General features: G+C 33.8%; 3 protein-coding genes across 6 annotated transcripts; 2 read left to right on the forward strand and 1 right to left on the reverse strand.

Annotated features, from left to right (window-relative positions):
• LOC132696801 (uncharacterized) lies at positions 1–8263 on the forward strand. Of its 2 annotated transcripts, none has more exons than XM_060661839.1 (5): positions 1–199; positions 3659–3831; positions 3947–4263; positions 6229–6503; positions 7464–8263. In XM_060661839.1, the coding sequence occupies exons 1-5, from the start codon at positions 19–21 to the stop codon at positions 7694–7696; spliced, it is 1179 nt and encodes a 392-aa protein (XP_060517822.1). In that variant the 5' UTR covers positions 1–18; the 3' UTR covers positions 7697–8263. The 2 variants fall into 2 exon arrangements, with proteins under 2 accessions (XP_060517822.1, XP_060517823.1); XM_060661840.1 differs by lacking the exon at positions 1–199 and adding an exon at positions 2977–3138.
• A 403-nt stretch (positions 8264–8666) lies between these two features.
• On the reverse strand, positions 8667–12130 carry LOC132696332 (signal transducing adapter molecule 1). The gene is made up of 9 exons (XM_060661094.1): positions 11942–12130; positions 11656–11816; positions 10973–11212; positions 10641–10920; positions 10453–10569; positions 10222–10395; positions 9953–10143; positions 9529–9875; positions 8667–9398 (listed from the first exon to the last, which is right to left on the reverse strand). The coding sequence occupies exons 1-9, from the start codon at positions 11988–11990 to the stop codon at positions 9269–9271; spliced, it is 1689 nt and encodes a 562-aa protein (XP_060517077.1). The 5' UTR covers positions 11991–12130; the 3' UTR covers positions 8667–9268.
• Positions 12131–12687: 557 nt separating this feature from the next.
• Positions 12688–25132, forward strand: LOC132696023 (UDP-glucose:glycoprotein glucosyltransferase). Of its 3 annotated transcripts, none has more exons than XM_060660547.1 (22): positions 12688–12841; positions 12964–13187; positions 13249–13478; positions 13677–13865; positions 13931–14103; positions 14153–14348; positions 14580–14778; positions 14851–15086; positions 15463–15711; positions 15769–15951; positions 18088–18371; positions 18426–18540; positions 18592–18783; positions 21730–21982; positions 22036–22321; positions 22372–22806; positions 22865–23035; positions 23092–23263; positions 23724–24048; positions 24104–24354; positions 24412–24580; positions 24966–25132. In XM_060660547.1, the coding sequence occupies exons 2-22, from the start codon at positions 12965–12967 to the stop codon at positions 24992–24994; spliced, it is 4560 nt and encodes a 1519-aa protein (XP_060516530.1). In that variant the 5' UTR covers positions 12688–12841; position 12964; the 3' UTR covers positions 24995–25132. The 3 variants fall into 3 exon arrangements, with proteins under 3 accessions (XP_060516530.1, XP_060516528.1, XP_060516531.1); XM_060660545.1 differs by having other exon boundaries at positions 12711–12764; XM_060660548.1 differs by having other exon boundaries at positions 12746–12901.
• Positions 25133–25153: the final 21 nt, after the last annotated feature.

A 25153-nucleotide genomic window follows, 5' to 3' on the forward strand; every position in this document is an offset into this window, starting at 1 on the left:
AATTAGCGTTGTGGAACAATGGCGTCGAGAATTTCGAAATGGTTCTGTTTACCGCGTCGACTTTATTCGAAGTCGCACTATACAGAGTTACCAGCGGACACGTTCGAAGGCCGGATCGTTCACAAGTCAAAAATTCGGAAAAAAGGCGAAGCCGCCCCAACGAAATATGGAGGCAGGAATATTGTTACTATGTTGCCAGGTTTGTATTTTCGATTTTGCTAAAGTATAATGGCGGCCATTTTACCTGAATTTTTTGCATGTGGATGATGTAATTTGAAAACCTTACAGTCTTGTCGGATAAAACACAAAAATTTTGATTTTTTTAATTATTTATCAATTTACAATAGCTATTGTGAATTTTTTGCAAATAATTATTTGTTTAGGACTTTATTTCAACTTGAATAAGGGTTTTGTTATTTAAATTCTAACCCCGAAATTAAAGTAATTAACTTCCAAAAAAATCCATGAGTCTATCCCACTGATGAGGACATTTTAAGAAAAAGAGACACGCAAATATTACAATAGGAAATAATTATCAGGATGAGTGATAGAAAAAATAAATATAATAAGAAACTTAAAATTTGTTAATATTCATGAAAACATTACTGTTTGAATAATTAGTCTGTAGTTTTGGCTATTTTTTCAATTGTTACTAATTCATTTATTTATTAAAATATATAATCGTTATTAGGTAAAACTTTATATATCCAAAAGGACTGAACCGAAGTAAACAAAAAACTAGTAATTTTTATAGCATGCAATAATATAAATTTCAAATAACAAATCAAATATCATCTTCCGATATAACCAAAATTAATATACAGGATGGGCAAATAATATAACATTTTATAACTAAACTGACAGAAAGGAAGTGGAAATTAGTTGGAGCAGTAAGGCAGAATTCACACTTATTTCCGATTATGTTATTATTACGGTTATTTTAATTGTTGTTTTAATTATTTATTATAATAATCCATTACAGATATATTGTGGAAGGCTTTTTTATTTGACCTCGTATAGTATCCGGTAAGAAAATTTCCACAACAGTAGTTTTTAACCAATCAAAATTGATTCGCTATAAATCAAGTTTGGCTTATATCTATTATCTTGAAATACATATATTAATTAAATAGTGTTACATATAAATACATTAAACTAGAGAACAAAACAATTTACTTATAAAACTTTGTGTTTTACGGCATTCTACCATTTTAAATATACAAAAATCAACAAATACTAGAAACCAGAAATCCCTATTTTTGGATATATTGAAGAACATATTAAAAAACAAAAAATATATTAAGCATACAAAACAACTATTTATAGGTGGTATGTAAATTATAATATGTATTTATACATAAAAAATACATATTACTACATATACTAAAATCTTTATTTCACAATTTGACCATACTTTCTAATTTTTTTTCTGCGGGTATCATCTCGCAAAAATTTTTTGCTTTTAAATTTCTGCTTACAAAAAAAGATCAAAAGGCTTTATAAGGCCCCCATATGATAACTGTTCTACCCAAGGGATATATATATATATATATATATATATATATATATATATATATATATATATATATATATATATATATATATATATATATATATATATATATATATAACTAACCAAAACACTTCGAACACTGTGTTCGAAGTGTTTTCGGAGCGCGAGCATTGAAGATGCCAAGTGAGATTTTGGCGAAACGTCTGCAGGATTCCAGTCGGATGCAGGATTTGCAGGATTCCAGTCGGATGCGGGATTCCAGTCGGAGTTCAACGAGCGAACGGATGATATCCCGGAATATAGTGTCATCACATTTTTCCATCCGTGAATCAATACGTGAGAATATATATATATATATATATATATATATATATATATATATATATATATATATATATATATATATATATATAATGATGATCTGTGGTAATTTTATAAGTATAATCTCCTAAATTGGGGATATCTGTTTTGTGTTTTTTACCGAAGTAGCCCGCAATGTACTCAAAGCATCTTCAGCAGTTTTCTTAGCACCCTGATTAAAATCAGATTGATCCTTAGATCCACTGCTTTGGGACTCGTTATGTAAATTGTAAACAGGCGTGTCTGTTGGTGGCTTCTGGTTAAATAATAATAGGGCGGGAACAGCAGTTTTTTTTAGAATCTTTTTTAAAGGTAAACCTAAAACGTAAATTTAATGTGTTACTAAAAACAAAAAACCTAATAACTCATTTTGAAAGTATCTTTCGTAATCATTTTCCACATCGAACTATCCACTCGTTCCGAATAATTCGGTATACTACATCTTTCCCTTTGGGAAAGCAATGAAAACTACATTTTCGAGAACTTGCTTTTTCATCAAAATTGTTGTTATTGCACCCATACATCTCGTTCCAGGCAAACCTAACTATTTTTTGATGTAACTTATCCCACTGAAAAAGGTAAAAGAAATGTATTTCTTACCTTTACCTATATTATTATGTAATATTTAATAATATTTCGAGCTTACCTCCTAACTAATAACACCGCTAATAAGCAGCACGAACACAAAACTTTTAAGTCTTTGTCTAAGGTCAAAAATACTGTTTTTCTCAGTTCTCGCCACTCAAGCACATGCAATTTTAAAGTATTTGTTAAAGCTTAAAAACACTGTTTTGTCCAAGTTGTTTTTACAGAAATACAATTAACACAAACATAAGCGCACTACTCACTAGTTTAAATTATTTCAATTTTTCAAAGAAAAAATCAAACGGTTTAATACGCCTTCAAATGCATTGACAGAATACACAAAAACCGTTAGAGAACTTCGCTTACGTCACAAGCGACCACGTACGATTGATTATTTTGGTGAACGTATGTCTTATGGGATTAGGCAATCCTACTAGGTTTACGATTCTTAGGAATCCACAAGGATAAAACTTCCACTAAAATTCAACTGTTGTCATGGTGATTGTCAAAAAAACACCTTTTGATTTGTTAAAAATTGCAGGTGTGGAATATTCTTAAAAATTCGATCTGTTAAAATAATTGTATCATTCTGTTTAAAATGTAAGAAAAAACGTTATTAAAACTGCAAATGTATAGACGGGCTCCTTCAAGCGGGACCTGCGAAGACCAGTTTGTGACAGGTAATTTTTTTTCTGAATAAGCGAGATCTAATTTGCTCAAATATGCTCAAACTTTCAATCAACCAGACATTTCCCTTCCTCCCGATTTTCTTTGATGCCCTGCAAATAATAGTGATGAGTCAAGAAGATGCAGAATTTTACTAGGATTATCAATAAGTGAAGTGAACTGCAATACATGTTTATAGCCGTCCCCTAACGGCATGGATATGAACTTGGAAATTATTTCCAGCATGTCCTTTCAGTTTTTTCAAATCGGTTGTACTTTTTTTTGCGGTTTCGGTTATACAGCCGCTTGCTCACCTAGTACAATTATAGTACACTTATGAAAAAATATATAGATATGTATTTTCCAAAGAAACTTCACAGGCTACTGTGTATGTAGTTTGATAAAATTCAAACTTATTCGGTACTCGTAGTGCTCAGCATTCTATCAAGTAAATTCATGTACCGTTGCAATTCTGTAATTAAATTAATTAATTAATACAAATTTAAATAAAATGAAATTGTTATTGCTCTTTAGGTGTCAACCCAGGCCCAAAATTAATGTCTTACGTTGAAGATGTCTATAAAACAGCCCGCGTTCCAATCGATTTTGAGGTAATTTCGTATAATGGCAGCGAAAATGAACAAGAAACCAACGTGTTTGCCCAGATGGCCATCACATCAATGCATCGAAATGGGGTTGGGCTGAAAGTTAGTAAAAAAAATAAAAATTAGCAAAATATTATGCGGTTTTTTTGTCTTGAAACGAAAAAAGAACAATAGGAATTATTACATTGGAATAAAAATTCTATTCACTATTTTGTAGGGAAATATAGCTAGTCCAAATTTGGCCATATCCTCTAACGTTGCGTTAAGAACTGAGCTAGATTTGTTTACATGTTTGGTACATGTAAAGAGTTACAAAAATATAAGGTGTAGATATTCAAACCTAGATTTGTATATATGTAGGCAAAACACTGAAGGTGAGTACGGAATGCTGGAACATGAAACGAAACCCGGACTAGTGGAAAGTTTAAAAATCATCACCGCAGAAAACACAGAAAGGTTTGCCAGGTGGACGTTCGATTTTGCATTGAAAAACAATCGAAAAAAGGTTACCATCGTCCATAAGGCCAATATTATGTGAGTGGCTCCTTATTTGCTATTTTTTGAAGGTAAAAAGTTGGTATGAACGAGTAATTAAAAATGCTTCTTTATCGAGATGCAATGTGTCAGAGTTTTATTTTTATTTTAGTCTCTTCTGACTTCTGAAAAATAATTTGTATGGTCTGTTCATAGATATAAGAAAGTGACCAATTACTTTTGAATGGCATTATCCAAGGGTGGTCATTAACATACAATGCAACAAGATTATTACCTAAAGTTTCGAAATTTAAATTCAGGTAAAATTGTGGTCCGTAATAGAAAATAATTTTATGCCTACCTGTGTTTAATATTCTTTGGTTTGGTATACTACTTAGTTTAAGTTTATTAGTAATCATTCTTATTTCGTATGTAATACAGCGTGTGTTGAATCGTGTGCGAATTATGCAAAATATGTGCAAGTCTAGTGTATCTCAGGAGATTCTCCCGCCCAAATGTACAAAACACTATTCTATTGAGACTAAGGAAGTTGTAAATAATGTTTATTTGATTCTCACTGAACGTGGTGCCAGCAAGCAAGCTTCTTTAGAAGAAACGGCCACATTAACGAAAATTACAAAACCAACTGTATTGAAAATTGTGAATAATCGCATTTCAGCGAGGAAAAAGGTTGGGTTGGGTTGGGTTGACTCAACTGATAAGTGTAAAACAAACGCGCCATCAAAAAGAGGTAAAACAATAACTATTTTGCATGCTGGCTCTAAATATGGTTGGATTCCAAATGGACTTTCTCTGTCTGCGAAAAATATTAAAGATTCTTCTCTGGATTATAATTAAGACACCACTGCTGATTTATTTGAGAGTTGGTTTAAAAACAAACTAGTTCCAAACATTCCTCCTAATAGCGTCATTGTAATGGACAATGCAGTAGACAGTTGACTAAAACTCCTTCCTCATGTGACACAAAAGCAACAATCCAAAACTACATGTATAATAACGACAATTATTTTCACGAAGATTATACCAAAAAGCAAAAAAAAATCTAGGGCATACAGAGCATACCACTGTATATTTAATCCCATTGAACATGTTTGGCATCAACTCAAATCTGCCATTCGCCATATCAATCTTTTCCCCGTGTTAACTCCAATGTCCTCAAAGAAAGCGAAGTTTTTAACATCCCTCCACAAAGTTGGGCAAATTCTGTTAAATATATAGAAAAAAACAGAACAATCGTATATCCAAATTGCAAATAATATAGAACAAATAATAATTAGAACAGGCGATGATAGCGATAATGGTACTGATATATTATGTGAATAATTTTAAGTAATTTAAGTAGGTAATAAAAATAATTTGTAATTTTATTTTAGATTTAGACATAATTACGTACATAAATAAATAAATATCGTTTAGTATCTTTCCTAACAAAACCCCAAATAATTAAATTCTAAGCAAAGTACGGACCTGTTCGGCCATATTTCATTCTTACAGCTTTCCCGAGTCTTTCCTTAATTCGTATCAGTTAGTCACTTTCTTATATCTATGAACATACTTTACCTGGGCGTTTTTTAGTCTGAGAAATTTGAGTTTTTTCTAATTCAGTATTTTAGGATTTCCAAGGCTTGTAACTTTTATACGATCCCGTATTATATTTTTCACACAATTTTGTAAAATAACTTTTTTTAATCAACATAAAGTATTTTAAACACACTAAACTAAGTAAATAAGAGGTGAAAACTAGATCAAAATCACAATAAATCTTGATATAACGAGAATATTTGCCGGTTGTCCCTCAACCATGAGATTCATTTATTAAATTATGTGATGTCATTTCAATAACACCTTGTATAGTATTCCGTAAAAAAAATAGCGAACTCAACGTAAAATTCTGCAAAAATGACTTAAAACAGTAATGTGAAAATTTCTCCGAAAAAGAAATTTTTTGATGCAAAGTAAACTCAATATTAGTTAGTTTTTTCAATCTATCATCAACGATTTTAGGAAACTCTCGGATGGCTTATTCATGGAGGTTGTCAAAAACGTGGCAAATGATTATCCGCAGATAGAGGTGAACGCTATGATTATTGATAATTGTACCATGCAGCTGGTCCAAAAGCCGCATATATTCGATGTGATAATTACCCCTAATCTCTACGGTAATATACTGTCGAATATAGCATGTGGACTTATCGGAGGACCTGGACTGATGTCAGGTCAAAATTACGGAGGCACTTGCGCTTTGTTCGAAGCTGGATCTCGTCATCTCACTTTTTTAGGTAGGTATGGGCCAACTTTGAAATTTATTCCAGAATTTTTGAGCTGGACGGTTTTATGAATAGAAAATGAAAATATACTTTGATCATGTAAGATAATAAAAAAATAGTTTCAAAATAATTTATATTACTTACTGCCTCTAATTCTTCACGACTCCAATTTAAAAGGGTGTCAAATTTTCAAATCTGAACTAGGTTTTCGAAAAACTAAAAATTAAAAACTGAAGATATTAACATTCATATTGAGTTTTTATTACTCACATGGGAACATTTGGATTATTGTAAAATGAAACGGCGAGATTCACTTTCTTAAAATTCTAAGGTACTAATTTACGTGCCATTAAGTCAATTTTTATTTTGCTGTGCAATTTTGCAAATTTGTTTACAATATTTAACTTTTCGGCTCTCAAAATGCCTAATTTTTTGAGGACTCGCTTGTTGCCACTTTTTAATTAGGGCTAAGAACGACGTGCGTGTTGTAAGCATCCTTTCTTATTATATTATGGTTCAATATTAATTCAAGTTACTTAAGAAAATTCAGTAAAGGCAAACCTCTGGAGGATCTAAAGAAAAAACGCGTATGTGACGTTGACTGAAATCGAAGTAATATTAACTGTTTTAATATAATATGTTGCCAATCTAAGAACGACCCTGTAAATAATTTTGTAAGATTTGTGCATATGCCGTCACTTTAAACATATTGCAAAATATGCGTATAATATGCTTAAAATTAAAAGTTAAAACCAATAAAGAACAAATATGGTGGATCGGAATCGGGTGTTTGACTTCTTTTATTACGATTTGGATCCGGTCCTGTCAACAAATGAAGATATAGGAATTGAAATTTGTCAATTTAGGTCAATTTTCGCCTAGCGCTATCTTTGGGTGGATGTATTATACAACCACGAAAGAAGTCGCGTGGTGAAGAGGTGTATTATTTCGTAATTGTAATTTTTTTTACAGATGAAAATAATTTGAATCCGACGGCTATGCTTAATGCTTCCGTAGATCTGCTTCGATACTTAGACAAAGACGAACATGCGAATATAATAAACGACGCGATTACTCAAACATTATCAATCGATAAAATTCAAACGCCCGACATAGGAGGTACCCACAGCAGCGACGAGGTAGTGGACAACATAAAAAAACATGTCAGGGAATCGTTGAAAACTTCTAACATTCGAGCATTTTAAACTTTACAAGTCACAGCAAACAGAGTCATCGTCATTAACTGTGCCTAAGTTCAGCTCTACGTGAAGTGTCATACTTCATAGACTCTGACAATTAATCCGCGCAAAAGATCTACGTGTAAGGTTTCGTAACTGTTGAGAAAGATTTGAAATTACCTTCACCTTTACCGAATACTTTATAATCTCGGCGGATTGCATTTTGTCGGTAGTATTAAGCATATTGGTTAAAAATTAGTGTGCTAGAAATGGCTAGCATAGGATAACATAATAAATAAAAAAAATCTCAAAAATGTATATAGTAGATAAGCTTTGTTGGCGACTATATAAATCTGTTATGAATATAATTTTCATTTTCTTTTAGTTCAATTTTTTCTTTAACAGAAAAAAAATGTTTGAATCAAATATTTTTAAACCAATAGTTTTATCAAGTTATAAAAGGTATTTATAGCAAATATAAATATGTATACTTACTACAGAACCAGTTCAAATTAAATATAGTATGGACCAACTAAACTTTCGATGAATTGACGTTTCTCGTGTACCCAACATGAGAACTAAAAGTGGCTAAATAAAAATACTACATCTAACTACGTGGAGTATTATATTATATTATCCTTTGAGCAATTCCATATTTCCTTCATTTCCATCTTAAATTCGTGTGGTGTTTTTCTAAAACGATCCGCATTATGTGATTTAGTTTTTGATTTTTTTGGCGATTTTAAGACATTCCTGTAACCATATTTTGAATTATTTTGCAATTAAAATGTTTACGAGTATTGGAAATTTTAAAGGTCGCTACTTAACAAACCACTAGTCACTAGAAAATGACAAGCTTTGATTACAAAAGTTATTCGGTTTATTTAGAAAAGTCCAATTTAAGTTGCAAAAATATGGTTTCAAATTATTTTTTTGTCTTTTTTTTAATATAACATATATTTCCGCGGGGAAACTTTTTTACACAAATAACACAACCTTTTTCAATAAAATACGTATTTTAATTAATATATGCGAATGTACAATTTCAACAAAAACATTTAACTTTAACTCAAACAGCTTACTGACTCAATAACTGCAACTCATAAGGCTCTATCAATTTTCGTGATATCTGCAACCAATCCCAACTAAAAGTCAATTAATGTTAGGATTAGTTTAGTATCCTTTTTGAATGAAATATATATCTTTTTGCATAAATATATTATATATTACCAACCAAAAATATCCTGGGGTTGGTTAATGTTTCAAAGACTTCCAATTCAGATTCCACCAAGCAGATCTTTCCTTTTGTTTTTCATTTTCGAATTCAACCACCGAATATGATGGTGCCATTTATACCAATTTACTTTCGATAGATAAGATGTTTAACTCAAATAAATAACGCAACACTACAGTTATATAATCTCTGATAATATAAAATAACCAATCATGTTCAATTGCCCAAAATTGGAAACCAATTTCAAACCAAAAATAAATGTAAGTTTTTACATTATGCGATAAACCATACAAACTAGATACATCATCACATTTGGAGAATTCATATACTATTTGCTAAGGGTGGATCAATATAAAGTATTTCTCTCAGTGTATTATATCGGTACTAGAAGAAACATATTGCGGTTGCTGCTGTGTAGGTCCGTTCTGCAAAGGCATCGAGTTTTGTGGATAACCTGGCTGGGTCATTCCTGGTGGCGGTAGGAAATTTGGCATACTAGGACAGACAAATATAGAGCGAAACATTTTTGTAAAAATTTTATTTAATCTAAGTCTGCAGCATGTATCACATGCACTCAGCAAGATTAATATCCCCTTTAATCAATTTATTAGAAAAAGGAACTCACTTAAGTGGAACATGATGGACCAAACGGTTGTCTATTCTCCTATGATCCGCCCCCAGATGCTGTGGCGGAATATGTTGGGAAACACCTGCCTGTTGTGCTCCACGAGGTTGCAGACCAGATAGGACACTTCCAGGTTGAGGCAATTGATGCAACGGCATGCCACTTGAATGGGGCATTCCTGGCAGGGAATAATGCTGCAGTTGGGGAGGTTGGTAGGGGAGACGCTCTTGAACACCTGGAGGAAGCCCAGGCGGTCCGGGTACAGTATGAGCAAGGGAATGTTGTGGAGGATTCATTATACCAGGAGGAGGTTGCATAGTTTGGGGGGGCAAGGTACCGGCAAACGGCTGAAGGGAAAATTAACATTAAAATATTTACTAACACAATTCAATAGTAAAGTGTTCTATAAAATGATAAATCTTACCACTGACCCCGAAGGTGCTGGATATGAGTACACTCCTTTATTTAGAAGTGGAAATTGAGGTTCCTTCATGAGTGAGTGATATAAACCTAAACCCTCGACTAGATCCGCACTCAGTTTTGTAAGTTTAGCGTGCTTACGGTCAACTCTTTCTAACTCAGAGTCAATTAATGGACCCATTGCAACAACTTCCCCTACAAATGATTATAGAAAGCAATATTTTAGTGAACCACTTAATAATATAATGTAATAAAAATTTTAAAGGATCTTACGTTCAAGGTTAAGCATTTCTGGAGTGTCTTTTTCAGGATTAGTTGGATCAGCTTCATGTAACAAATGTAAGAGTTGGTCGATTTTGGATTCATTTATTTCCACTTCTTGCAGTCCTTTTTCAGCTACCTTTACATCATCTTTAAATTGTACTGACTTTTTATTTTGATCTTGTTCTATTAAAAATACAGATTTTAGTCAGCATTATACGGACAAACCTAAATATTTCTTACTGGACTTTTCTGGTTCAACTGACAAATCGGCTGTGACAAAGTTTGCAGGAAACAGGCCTTCGCCTCTTTGGTTGCTTCCCTTCCACCAATTTGAATCTGAGTCATCAATTACCATAACTGCAATTTTGTATCAATTTTGTTACTTACCACAATATTTTAGAGCAAAACAAAAGAAAAAGATTGCTTACTGATTTCTCCCGCAGTAAATGTCAATTCGTTGTCCTCTGCAGCTTCAAAGTCATACAAAGCTCGAACTTTTCGCGGTTCTTTCACTGGAGCGGCTGTCGAAGAGGAACCAGTTGAGACAGCACTCGCAGCAATGGAAGGATATAGTGAGCTATTTTTCGTCCTTGGGGATCCTGAAGTATCTTTCAAAGATAGTTCTATAGCCTTTAAAATTTGTTCTTCTTCTTCTTGAGATTCCACAACATTTGGGTCTTTGTTCGCAGCAGCAGATTTTTTAACAGGCTGTTTAAACAAAATGGATAAATACTTTTTCTTGAAAAACAATCAAACTTACTGTCTCTGATGTGGAAAAGTCATATGTACTTTTTAATTTATGGTACAAAGATGGAATAAGGCTAAGTTGACCATCAGATTTAAATTCATTTTCTGCCCAACGTTTCAGGGACTCTCTTAATTTTTTACTAACTGTGGGATGCCCCTTTTGCATCAGCTTTACAAAATCATTTTCAAAATCTCTAGAAGCCACTTCAATGTGGAATGTTTTTCCAGAATTCTTCACACAGGCATCCAAAAGCTAAAAGAAACACAACCAAACTGAATTTGAAACATCCTAGACAGATTTAAAAACAATAAAACTTCTTTTCACTTAGATACATTGTCAGCAAAAAAAAAATAAAAATAGAAGAATAGTAAAGAAACACTTGGATTCAAGGAATTGCCACTGTTATGCTACTTGCAGACAGCTAGAAGTAAACAAGGACAATCAAGATAATAAGACTTAACTTGGCCTTCTTTCACAGAGTGAACAAATTTACAGAAATCTCTAGCAAAATGACTTTTATAAAAAAATCGAAATCCATGGTTTTATCAATATCATCCCTATTTATTTTCAAGTTTTTAAATTAGGTTTGAACTGAAATTGTAACATTTTTATCAAATGGAACATTTGGCAATTTTATTTATTTAACAGTACACATATGTTAAATGATTTTTACAATTAACTGAGGGCAAACTTACCGTTACAGCTTTGACTCCAATGTGGGGATCGGTATTGAATAAACGTTTCACAATCGCTTTTAAATATGCTTTGGAATCTTCGCTAGATTTACCAGCCTTATCACAAATATTTATAATAATACTCCAATCTTCGTCAACCGATTTTTCGCTCGTTGCGTTTTCTGAAAATGCAACTCAGTCGTTTTACTATAATGAATGGTCAATGATACTAACAAAGTACGTTTGCTTATTCGATTAGTAATAAAAACCATAAAAATTGAAAAACGTCGCAAAACATATGACTCACCAACTTCATCCACAACAGAAGTATCCTGTGTTCCACCAAAGAAGCCCATCTTTTATCGTAAACGAGAGACACCCCTAGTAATAGCCAAAATAAATTACAACAGTAGAACCATTATAATCAATCCAATTAATTTTTATAATATTTTTTTATCTAGAATGACGAGACGATGTAAATTTTGACACTATTTGTTTTGACATAAACCATAGTAAACAAAATATACATGACCAAAGGTTTTAAGGAACATAGCCATTTTTTAAATATGTTCAATTTGAATTGTTCTAGCCACATTTTCCCAAGTTTTCTTTAATAAACTTTAGTTGGTAATCTTCAACATCGCTCTTAAATGCTAGGTTTATAGACTCTACGAGCAGTTGTTTAAAATTTGGATGATTTATTCTTGGTTTATAGGCAGTTCCAATCTTGGAATTGCTAATATGAACTGCATACTAATATTTATATGTAATAGTTCACTTTATAATAAATTGTGATGTCTAGCTGTTAATACTATTCAATTGTTATAATGCCCAAACTTTACCTATTATCTAACTAAATCGATGATTTTAACCGATAATGTTTAAAGTCAATTTTTTTCAAGAAACTAAGTCGACCGATAATGAGTGAAAAATCCTAGCAAATATACCTACCTTGCTGTGACTGAAGAATTCAAGAAGTGTCAGAGATGTTAATTTGGTTAGTTTCTTATATCCAATGGTCATTTTGGACATGATATGTGTTGTCCTGTTTGGATTGGTGGTTAACCACTCATACTTGGCAGCTGATTGTTGTTGACGTTCTTTAGAGTAATAGATATGAATTTTGCAAGGTAGTTTATAATTTGTGTGAAAATTGAAAATCAATAAGTAGACTGTCGGCAATTTCATTGCCATTTTATTTTAGAAGGTACGCTTTTCTAGTTGGAAAAGAATATAATTTTCATTAATTTTTTCGGCATAATTTTAGGTTATATTATTGCTTACCAGTATTACTTTCCACGATAAACCGAGAATTCCTTTTATTTTTAGGATGGAGATGGTAAATCTACTTAGTAAAATTTTTTTATTAGTGTTTCTAAGTAATGTAAGCGCAAAAATTAAATCGAAATCTGTAACAACATTACTGGAAGCCAAATGGGAAACTACACCATTGGTATTAGAAGTAGCTGAGTATTTAATGGAGGAAAACGCCGACTTTTATTGGCGCTTTATCGATTCAGTATCCAAATTAAATCCTCCTCTTAATGAAATCAGTAAGTAAGCCATTAATTTCTCTTTAACATTGCCATCTGCAATGTTAAAAGTTATTTTCAGAAAGTGACTTGCAGAGATACAACAAGATAATTGAGCAAGCATCACACCTAGTAACCACTTCTCAACTGTCAGTTTTAAAGTTGGGATTATCATTGCACATATATTCCCCAAAGGTTCAAATGTATAACCAAGTTACTGCAGAGAAAAATTTGCCTGATTGCTCCTGCGTTGTTGACATTGGGGGTACCTTCACTTGTAATCTACAAGAAATAAATAAACTAATTAATAATGTATGTATGTAAGCCTGTGGAACAAGGGGTTAACCACTATAGTAAAAATTGTGACAGTATTGAGGAAATCAGTGATTTACACTCGATTTCGTGGCTCATTACACAACTACTAATTTGCGATTGGTGCCAGTATTGTGCTAAGTGGTTAACCCCTCATACCCCACGTTCCAATGATATATTTTCATCAAACATTTTTAGCCGAGAAAGGAAATAAGAAATGCTGAATTATTTAGAATTGATAATCACTATCCCGGGTCTGCAAATCATTCATTAGTCGCAATTCTGTATGGAGAATTGGGTACTAAGTGTTTCTCAAACTTTCATGCAGTGTTGAAACAAAATGCTGTCATAGGAAATGTTGATTATGTTATTCGTTATTACATTAAGGTACATGATAAACCTAACCTTTGCATATTGTCTGAAAACCCTGTTAATGGTAATCTATTTTTAAGGAAAAAAGTGGTAAAAAACTAAGATTGTCTGGTTATGGGGTAGAACTTCAAATGAAATCTACAGAGTACAAGTCCCAAGATGACACCGAACTTAAAGAAGAGAAGGATTCTGAAGAATCATCCCAAGACGATGAAGATACAGAGATTGAAGGATTTGATTTTGCAAAATTAAAGTACGAAATTTATTTTCTTACAGATTTGGGTGATTAATACATTTTTCAGAAAACTGTTCCCAGATCAGAAAAGAGATCTTGAAAAATTCAAACAGCACCTTGAAGATTCTTCTAATGAACTAGCTGCTCTGAAAGTGTGGCAGTTTCAAGAGTTAAGTCTGCAAGCAGCTGAACGTATTATGAATGCACCAAAAGATGAGGCTCTGAAAGTTTTCACCAACATAGCACAGAATTTTCCAATGCAGGTCATGTTAATAATTCCTCCTTTTCAGTCACTTTCAATTATTGATACACAATAGTCTCTTTCGAGGATATTTTTGCTATTTGTAGAGTGGAATAGAATAAAAATTATCAGTATTATAACGTAATTACATAACTGAAGTTACATCAGAGAATATCAATCTCATCTTTAAACTGACGACACTATACTTTAATTTCTCTAAAAGGGTAGTAATATAATATGTTTATCCTTTCAGGCTAAAGGCTTAGTTAAAACTGTAGTGAATTCAAACCTTAAAAAAGAAATGAAAATGAATTCTGACATGTTTGCTTCTACTCTGAATTTGCAACCATCCGATACTGCTCTTTTTATCAATGGGATGTTTTATGACTTAGATGTTGTAGATATTTATACAATTTTGGATGTCTTACGGCAGGAATTAAGAACTATGGAAGGTAAAGTAGTAAAACATGATATCTATATTTAAAAACAAATTATAATCTAGTTTTAAAAATTGGTCATTTCAGGCTTACATTCAATAGGCATCTCCAAAAACAAGATGTCATCTTTGCTGGCGCTAGATTTCAGTGAGGGCGGTAGTTCGCAAGATTTTGCCCTAGACATAAGAGATTCATCTATCAGCTGGTTGAATGACATTGAAACCGATTCAAAATACAGATACTGGTCTTCCAGCTTAATGGAGTTGCTAAGGCCCGCATTTCCCGGCATGATACGGCAAATAAAAAAAAATCTATACAATTTAGTAAGCGCTGACAATCTATTTATTCATTATTTTTTGTTTTTACAGTTTTATGTAACACAGAAACCACGGTCACTATTTCAAAATTCAAATTGTTCTCAAACACGTATCAGCCACCCTGTTTAAATAGCGAAACATAGAAAGTACTATGAGGTGGTTACTAATTATTCAAATTATTCAAATAAATGGATATTCATTTCATAAGTCATTAAGAAAAGTATTATGCTTACAAATAATATCTGTTTTATTAATATTAATAATGATGAAAGCTTAAAATTAATAATAATGCAACAGAATTATGAAAAGATATATTTATGTAAATAAGTACTTACTTCAGAAAGATATAGTCTTTTTCATTTTTTTTTTTCATTCCCTCTAGGTTCTGATTATTGACCCGACTGATGTTGCAACCCGACCTATTCTAAAACTGGTGGAGTCTTTTGTTATACATGTGGCACCCATAAGGGTCGGATTAGTATTCAAAGTGAGTTCGTCCAAAGTGCTGACCGGTTTGGATGATGCCGGAATCGCATTGGTATGCGCGTTTAACTATATTACGCAAATAAAAGATGGCGCCACCGCATTGACGTTCCTGCGTACTACTATGGGAAGCGCAGAGGGGGAAAAAGTTTGTTCCTTTTATTTTTGTTATTTAATTTATTTTAATTTCATACTTTTGTTTTAGGTAACCGTCGAAGATGTTAAGCGAGAGTTAAAACAACAATTCGGCGCTTATCCAGAGGAAATATTGGGTGAAGACTCAGACTACGACTTTGGGCGGCAGCTCTCTGAAGATTTTATATCGAGAACAGGTCTCTTGAAATTTCCTCAGGCTTTGCTCAATGGAATTCCTTTACCGGAAAATAAGGTGATTCTAGATTTTTATTTTAATAGCAGCCGAAACTTATTTATTTATTTATTGACAGCTCTGTTAACCTAAATATAAACTTATGAACAAATCAACTTTTTGCATTGACAGGGGGATTTGCAGTTGATGATGCTACATTAATTCTATCATATTCCATTTTATTTTACTTCTTATTATTTGTAGTATGACATCTTTTTAGGCAATAAAGAATTATAAAATTTAAAAAAAATCATAACTAGGTATTTATCTTACTCTACAGTGACTAGTTTGAAACTTTTTTTTTTGAACTTATAGTAACTCTTAGATCTAATATAGATCTAGATCTAGATCTAATAAATCATGGGTCCCACCACATACACACAAGTGGAATCCCGAATTATTTTACATCATACATGGTATAGCTTAATAGCTTAAACCATACATAATAAATTTACAGGGTGATCCGAATTATAATGGAGAGACTTTTTTTTTAATTTTTAAAAAACGTTTCTAGACATTGCTTTGCAACTTAGTGGATGTTATTGTTACCTAAAAACAAATTTATAGCATAGATAAACTAGTTTTTAACCAGCGGCTTTTAAAGGAGCTCTTTAATGAATTAAAATAATAAAAAACTGTTACGCCAATGATTTGATGCATTTAGTTACTATGATCAATTCTAAGCAAAAATTGTCTCTTCCATATTTTTTTTAATGAAGATAATAATAATAATAATAATAGTAATAATAATAATAATGATAATAATAATAAAAAAATCTCTATTGCAATTAACTACAAAAGGAAAAGTTGAGGTAGAGTCTCCTAACTTAACCTACCTACTTCCTTCAGGTAGCAACCAATCAGATTGTCACTAACGAAAAACCGCCATTACAGTGACCACACAATCATAATTAATATTTAATTTAGTTGATTAATAATTACACAGAATCACAGAAAACGGAAGATGTGAAAAAGGGGAAATATCAAACAGGACGGCGGAGCAAGCATAATTGGTTTGATAGCTTTCTTAAATCTGTCATCTGGTAATTGTCTATTATTATGTGGGACATTGTTATGGAATTTTTATAATATAATAATAATAATAATACAATTTAGCTATAACAAATGAAAACAAACGTTTAAAATAAACAGGCATGTTTAGGTGTGGTTGTTATCAATTTTATTAATTTAATTGATAATAATACCTACCAAATTTGATCGCAAAATCTAGTAGATATTTAAAAAAAAAAGGAAAAAATGATTTTCAATATTTCAACATCTTGAACCTCCGAAATGAAGAACTTTAGGACATAAGTTTATGGGAAATACTGAATATGCTGCTAAAGTTTCTCCATTGGAAGTAAGGTGATTTTTAAGATACTTGTGCCAACTTTTTTTCCGATCCTCGAACCACTTCTGGTATAGCCTTGAGTTCTTCTAGCGATTTTTTCTTTATCTCTTCAATCGTTCCAAACCTCCTTCCTTTCATTTGTTTAGTTTTGTGAACAGGAAAAAGTCGCAGGGGGCCATATCCGGTGAATATGGTGGCTGAGGCATGATTGTGGTTTTGTTTTTGGGCAAAACGTTGGACCCAAGCGACGATGAGTGAGCAGGTGCATTATCGTGATGTAAAATCCGTGAACTGTTTTCCCACAATTACGGGCGTTTTCTTCCTATTGCTTCTCGCAAACGGCGCATAACTTCAAGCTAATGCTCTTTATTGACCGTACGACCTAGTGGTAGCAACTCTTGATATACTAAGCTACGATAATCAAAGAAAACACTAAGCAAAACCTTGAAATTTGACAAAAAAAAATAAACGTGCTGAGAATGTGAACATATTTTAGGAACAGGTATATGAACATAACAAAAAAAATATCGCAGATCGAACGTATGCAGCCCGCCCAATTACAAAAGTCACCTTGCTTTTTAAACACACCTCGTATGTTGAAAGGCAGTGTAGAAAGCACAGTGCCCCCTGCCAACTTCAACCTCAATGTATGGACTAAACTGTTTCCTCTGTAGATATGACTTGGTTAAAATATTAGCCATTTCTGTCACTCCTACGTTTTCTAAATTTCAGCCATACCAAAAAAATGCTTTCTTGTGTCTGTCTAAATTCTTGCATTTTTCTAAGATGTCCTTATATATTTATAGGTTAACTTGGATGATTTTGAAGAAACCGTACTCCAAGAGATCATGTCACAGACTACCACGTATCAAAAGGCGGTATACCGCGGAAAACTTTCAGACAGTGATAACATCCTCGATTACATAATGAACCAGCCAAATGTAATGCCGAGGTTGAACGATCGGATTTTGAACAGAGGCAGATCTTTCTATTTGGACATGTTGGGCAAGGCGACCAGCCTTAGCAACTTGGACGCCCTTCTAAAACTCAGCGTCCCCGATATGACCGCCACCGCGATCGAAAATTTAAAGTAAATCGTTCGAACGGGACGTGATCGCGAAAAAATTGTTTTTTGTGTCCACAGATACTTCTCGATTCCCAAGAAAGGCAAACAACACCATTCTATTACATATTGGGTAGTTTGCGATCTGAATCAAGTGAAAGGTAGGCAGTTGCTTCGGGAAGCGTTGGAGCACTTGGTAAGTTAGAATCCCGTCAAAAAACGGTCGTTGAAGTTTAGTAATGTTTAGAAATCGGAGAGCGACGTCAGGGTTAGCTTCATTCCCAACGTGGAGGGGGGCAAGAAAAATACTCTAAACAAGGTTATATTGGCGGCACTGCAGGAGCTATCGTCGCAGAGTGCCCTCAGTTTGGCTTTGTCGCTTTTAAAAGATGATAACGTTTCCGAACAACTCGATAGGGGTGATCGCGGGATCGTTCCGGTAAGTACCGGGTTTCTTTACGAAATTTCGGTAATAATTAACGTTCGCGGTGATCTTTTTCTTTCAGTGCCATCTTCTAACTGAAGTTGGCTACCACTTTTCTAAATGCCTCTTCGTCTATTGCATCATAAAACAGATTTCCTACAGTCATCTGAGTCCCGTCTCTGATGTTTCTTAGCTAGAATTTCTTCTTTCTTCCTATGCCTTTTCTTCCATCCACTCGTCCCCGCATAATGGTCTGTAGTAATTCGTTAATTTTTCAAAGAAACTTCCAAAAGCTACTGTAATACTATTTACGAAACTTCTGGATACCTCCTGCTTCGTAGGTTCTTGTTGAGTCGAACTTGCTAACGTTTAACCAATCATCCTGTTGGTTTCTTCACAACTACTCCATACAGTAGTTGTATCCACGCGTAGCACTCCCTAAACTTTAATCTTAGTTTAAGGCTTTTGTCGCTTAAGAAATTCAATTCTGATTCTTATTTCGTGATCTTCTAGGTCTGAAGTTATGTAAGGTTCTAGATATTTATATTTTTCCATACGCTCTACGGGTTTTCCTTGTATCATCAGCTAACCTGGATTGATTGGGTTTTTCGAGACAATCATGAATTTGAGTCCCATTTTAATGCTTTCATTATTGACCCTGTTCACCAGTAATGGTAGGTCTTCCAGAGATTCGGCCATGATTGCTGTATCGTCTGCGAAGTGTATATTATTAATTATCTCACCTCCAATCTTAACAACTTCTTTTTCGAAAAAGTCCGGATAAAATATTTTCTGTGAATATAAATAGAAGAGTGAAGGTGAAAGTAGGCACCCCTGCCTATCACCTCGCTGAATATTCAACCCTTCTGTTTCCATTTCGTTTATTTTCAATGTGTCTGTTTTCGGAAAAAAAAGGTTTTTTTTTCTTCTGAGTAGGGTGTGCCGTTTATTAGCAAAAAACTGGAAATGCCTACCATTTTCGGAGTAAATTTATGGCGGTAACTGATCAAACGTGGTTTTAATGTCCTTTATTAGGCCGCATCCAGAGATAAGTTTTTTGTATTTGCCCTTTTTTATCTATCGTTTAGGGTGTGGGATATACGGATTTGGAATTGTTACATCGTCACTCAACTAAGATAACGGAGGAGCCAATTTTGGTCTAACCAGTGCGTAGACAGTAACCAGGGCTAAAATTTTTTGAATTTACCTTTTTCGCATCATATTTTACCAGAACCATCAAATTGAAGCGATAATACCGCAGCAAATAAGTCGACTTACTAGGAAATAAATATCCCTATTTTTGTACAAAATATCTATTAGTTGCGATTTTTATTTGGTTTATATTTCAGACCTTTATGAAGTTATTCGTAATTACTTGGTGTCTTGTAACCTTTTTGCTTAAATTAAAATTGTCCCATAGTTTCTCATTACAATATTCGAGATGCTCCTAAACTAAAATACTATTTGCCTTTGAATTTTAAATTTAAAAACTGTCTCGTACGAAACATCCATAAAAGTGTGTGCTTCTTTTGCCAGATTGATAACGGACATAAAAATAAAATGAAAAATGAAAGCACTAATAAAATGGAAGGTTTTAGTAAAAGTGTTGCTAATGGCCGACGGCTGCATCAGGACTGATAAACTGATCACCTTAGTTTAACATATGTTTCAAACAACTAGTTTACTGGAATAAGAGTTCAGTCAAAGTTTTGTTTCAGAATAAAATAATTACACCAAACTTCTTGCGCGTATTGTTTGGTAAATTTAAAGCAAGTAAAATAAAATATTTTCTGAAGTCAACTTACATGTTTTTTAGTTTTGTAAAAAATACTATTTTTGCAATTGCGATTATTTACATTTTTTAACAAATAAATTAAACACTTTTTTATTTTGAACTGTACTTTGTTTAAGATTTGGTCTGAATTCAATCCAATCCGTTTCACTTCCAACAATGAAATTAATATTAAAAAAAAACAATAAAATTTATTTAATAATTAATCTTAATTTCTGTAAAATCGGTTTTTTCGTCTTCCTTTTTTTTTTTAAGTAGTACTGGTAGAAATAGCCTCTATGTATACCATGCTCGGTTCTGGGGAACCAACGAAGGAGACTTTTTAAAACTTGGTTTATGGCGCTAAGAGGTTATTATAATTTACATTTGATACATATTTTCAGAAATTCGTAAAATTTTCAATAATTTTTGTTTACATATTATTTATCTATAACCATCTTCCATCTATTTTCCATCGTTTTCGTTAAGAACAATATTTTCCAGAAACGGTTAAAAAGACATTTAAAGGGCAAATCACACATCTTGTGACGGATTTCGTGATATTGGCGTTAGACTCCGTTAGAGGTTAATAGAAAAATAAAAATTAATACTAAATACGATCTAAACAACTTGGACTTGGAACTTGAACTTTCGTGAATTCAACTTGTTTCTCTCGCTACATTAGCTCAATTCTACGAGAGATGTTTTCAAACTTCAAATTGTTATGATATTGTTAAAAATAATAACCTCTCAATGCAAGGAGAATACAGTAAACATTATCTTTCGACCAGACGGAACTGCACGGACCTTAAGTAACGGCCCTCTTCAGGTTTATTGACTTTTGGTCTCAGGATAGTTATTATTCGTTGCCATTCTTCACAATAATGAAGTAACAGCTCTTGAAGCTGACAAGTATCAGACGTATTGAGTTTCTGATCTGATACCCACAGCATTGCCACCCAATTCGCCTTGCTGACGCCAAAACATTTTCTTTCCCTATACAGTACTTTCTTACACCGTCTTTCCGCAAAGTATTGCTGCATTATAAAAACAGTGTTATGAAAAGGCGTCATAACATTGCCTATAGGTTCTATATAATTTCGTTAGGGTACAATTCCTATCTCCTTTGGAAGATTTTTGCGAACATGAATCCGTTTTTCTAACTTTTTGAGTTTTGTCCCAAATTTTAGATTGAAGTTTGGTCTAAAGTGGACGCCCAGGAACTCAATATAAAAATGCTCCGAGTTTATTGCCAAAAGGTTTTGGGTTTGAAAAACGCGGAAAGGGCAATTGTAGCTAACGGTCGGGTATTGGGACCGTTTGAAGAGACGGAAAATTTTGCCGGTGAAGATTTTTCGCTGTTGGAAAGATTTAGCGGCGCTTCCTATTTAGATAAAGTCAGCAAGGCCCTCGGTGTAGACGACGATGAGGACGACGAAGAAGGTACGACCATGAACTCCCATAAATTGCTGTTTACCGGAAAGTTTGATTTTTAGTCGTAACAAGTGACACTTTGCTGAAGATAGAGTCACTTTTACTGTCCAAGTCGGAATCGAAGCCTCGTTTCGAAATTACGTTTGGTGGCGATGAATATTCTGTCATAAAACTGCCGCCATCTCGACCTGACGAGGTAGCATTTGATCTGGTTGCAGTTGTCGACCCGGTTTCGAGGGGAGCCCAAAAATTGGGCCCCATCCTCCAGGTCCTCCAAGAAGTGCTTAACTGCAATATCAGGGTGTTTCTAAATAGTGTTGAAAAGAACAGCGATATGCCTGTGAAGAGGTAATTATTGTAAAATCTCTTCAAAGTTGGATAACGATTTTTTTTCGTAGTTTTTATCGCTTCATTTTGGAACCTGAGATACATTTCTCTGATGATGGGAAACAGATTGCCGGACCAATCGCGCGGTTCACCAATATGCCAACCTCGCCATTACTAACACAAAATTACCATGTTCCTGAAAATTGGTTAGTGGAAGTTGTCAGATCCGTCTACGACTTGGACAACATACGATTAGAAGATGTCGAAAGTAACGTGCATAGCGAATATGAGCTCGAACATCTGCTAGTGGAGGGCCATTGCTTTGAGCAGAATTCCGGCAGCCCTCCTAGAGGTCTCCAGATCACACTCGGTACCGAGAACAAACCAGTCATTGTCGACACCATCGTCATGGCAAATCTGGGCTATTTTCAACTTAAAGCCAACCCTGGGGCGTGGCTGCTCCGATTGCGACAGGGTAGAAGCGTTGACATATACGATATAGTGAGGTTTGTCCCTTTGATCTTGTTTTTGACATTTAAATTTTTTTTTGGAAAAATATTTTAGCCATGATGGAACGGACACTCCAAATAATTCCACTGATATCAAAGTGTTAATAAATTCGTTGAGGTCCCATATAGTGAAGCTGAGAGTTCAGAAGAAACCCGATAAATATAACATGGACTTGCTGTCCGACGAAGAACCAAATGGTGGTGGTATATGGAATTCTATTACCAGGTAACGCGTTTTGGTGTTGAGTTTGTGGGTGTTGCAATGTGCATAAAATGTTATAGCTCGTTCGGCGGGAAAGATGAAGAGCACGAAGAAAAATTGAACATCTTTTCGGTTGCTTCGGGCCACCTTTACGAACGATTCCTGCGCATCATGATGTTGTCCGTCCTGAAACACACCAAAACTCCGGTTAAGTTTTGGTTTTTGAAAAATTATCTGTCGCCGCAAATAAAGGTAGCGTAGAAATTCTATTTTCTATTATGTCCTAAAGAATAGTGCGGAGAAAAATGTTTAGCCCACATGCGTAGTAGCCAAGAATTCGCAACATGCTAACATACTAACTATTTACAAACTACTACTAATAATTTATATAATGCCCCTATTTATATCCGGTTTATCTTTTTGACTGACTCCTAGCGCGTGCGGCACTGCTTTTATAGAAAGCCGCGCCACATGTTTTTGAAAGTTGTTAGGAACAGAGCCATTAAAAAAAAATCCCATTGGAATCTCTTTGAATGTTTTGTATAGTAAGCAGATTTGCTTTCGAAGAATTTTAAATTTTTTGACATATTACCTAATGTATTGTAATCGAAGCTAGACGAGACTTATCCAACTAGCTAAAATTTGTTGTTCTGTGGTTTTCGCAGTTTACTAATTCCTTTACGAAGTTCTATGTTTTTATTCCTCATTCCAGGACTTTTTACCATATATGGCTAAAGAATATGGCTTTGAATATGAATTGGTACAATATAAATGGCCCAGATGGCTCCACCAGCAGACCGAGAAGCAAAGAATCATCTGGGGCTACAAGATTTTATTCTTGGATGTGCTCTTTCCGCTCGACGTGAAGAAAATTATTTTTGTCGACGCTGATCAGGTGGTGAGGACGGATTTGAAGGAGCTAAGAGATTTGGACTTGGGCGGGGCACCATACGGCTACACCCCATTCTGCGATTCTCGTAAGGAAATGGACGGGTTTAGATTTTGGAAGCAAGGCTATTGGAGGAACCATCTGCAAGGTATTCTGGTCTTTTCTGCGATATTTTAACTGACTAAAGCGCTTCGTACGTTAAGGACGACGATATCACATTTCCGCTTTGTATGTGGTCGATTTAAAGAGATTCAGGCGTATCGCCGCCGGGGATCGTCTCCGAGGCCAGTATCAAGCCCTAAGTCAGGACCCGAACAGTTTATCCAACTTGGATCAGGATTTGCCTAACAACATGATCCACCAAGTTACCATAAAGTCATTGCCCCAGGAATGGTTGTGGTGCGAGACTTGGTGTGATGATTCTTCAAAGGAGAGGGCGAAAACAATAGATTTGGTATGTGAAAAGTTTATTTGAATTTCGAATATTATGTATTTAATTACTTTTTTATAGTGTAATAATCCCTTAACAAAAGAAGCCAAACTATCGGCAGCCATGAGGATCCTGCCCGAGTGGAAAGACTATGACAACGAAATCAGAACGTTGCAGAAAAAAATAGATTCCGGGTTGTTAGATGATGATTCGGGTGATGAGGAGGGGGCTCGTGGTGCCATCAGTAAAGGTATCGTTTTCCTTTTTTTAATTCATAAAAATGAAATTTTGTTTAGCACGGCTCGGGGTACGGATTTTGGGCTAAAATATTCACGCCAATTTCTTCAAACTGACTCAAATGGTCGTAGACTTTAAACACATTATCCGGTAGATGATGGAAAATGTTATGTGTACTAAATTTTAGCTAAAAAAAAATACTAGAAGAAAAATAACGCAAAATATTTTATAAAAATTTACTACTTTTGAGTGAGAAAAATAAAACATGATGAAAAAATTCAAACCAAATATATATATGCATTATAGCATGAAAACTGTTTAATGAAAATCAGAATTCTTGATAATTTAATAAGGGACTTTAGGTTATGTTTATTTTTTTTTTTTTTTCATATTTTCAGATTCCTTGGACAAACACACGGAACTATGATTAAAAATTTTCTTTGTAAATTGAATTTTGTACATAAGGTAAAATTTGTTAAAAGGCGGTTATTGTGATCTGTGTCTAAGTTGTCTAGTACCATTTTTTAAAACTGTGTTATTCTAGGAATAATAAAGGATCGAAGTTTTGTATTGTTTTTAATTTCGG

This window comes from Cylas formicarius, unplaced genomic scaffold (assembly GCF_029955315.1).
Source record: "Cylas formicarius isolate icCylForm1 unplaced genomic scaffold, icCylForm1.1 PGA_scaffold_1__22_contigs__length_36826433, whole genome shotgun sequence".
Classification (NCBI taxonomy): Eukaryota; Metazoa; Arthropoda; class Insecta; order Coleoptera; family Brentidae; genus Cylas; species Cylas formicarius.

Bases quoted from the DNA above. Each gene is read 5' to 3' on its own strand.
- LOC132696023 (XM_060660545.1), top strand. The intron at 13,479-13,676 runs GTATGTATGTAA...AAACATTTTTAG, and splicing joins TAAATAAACTAATTAATAAT to CCGAGAAAGGAAATAAGAAA. The intron at 24,049-24,103 runs GTATTCTGGTCT...TCGTACGTTAAG, and splicing joins TTGGAGGAACCATCTGCAAG to GACGACGATATCACATTTCC.
- LOC132696332 (XM_060661094.1), bottom strand. From the start codon at position 11,990: ATGGGCTTCTTTGGTGGAACACAGGATACTTCTGTTGTGGATGAAGTT. The intron at 11,817-11,941 runs GTGAGTCATATG...TTGCATTTTCAG, and splicing joins TTCTGTTGTGGATGAAGTTG to AAAACGCAACGAGCGAAAAA. The intron at 10,396-10,452 runs GTAAGAAATATT...TATTTTTAATAG, and splicing joins AGTTGAACCAGAAAAGTCCA to AACAAGATCAAAATAAAAAG.
- LOC132696801 (XM_060661839.1), top strand. From the start codon at position 19: ATGGCGTCGAGAATTTCGAAATGGTTCTGTTTACCGCGTCGACTTTAT. The intron at 200-3,658 runs GTTTGTATTTTC...ATTGCTCTTTAG, and splicing joins TATTGTTACTATGTTGCCAG to GTGTCAACCCAGGCCCAAAA. The intron at 6,504-7,463 runs GTAGGTATGGGC...TTTTTTTTACAG, and splicing joins TCGTCATCTCACTTTTTTAG to ATGAAAATAATTTGAATCCG.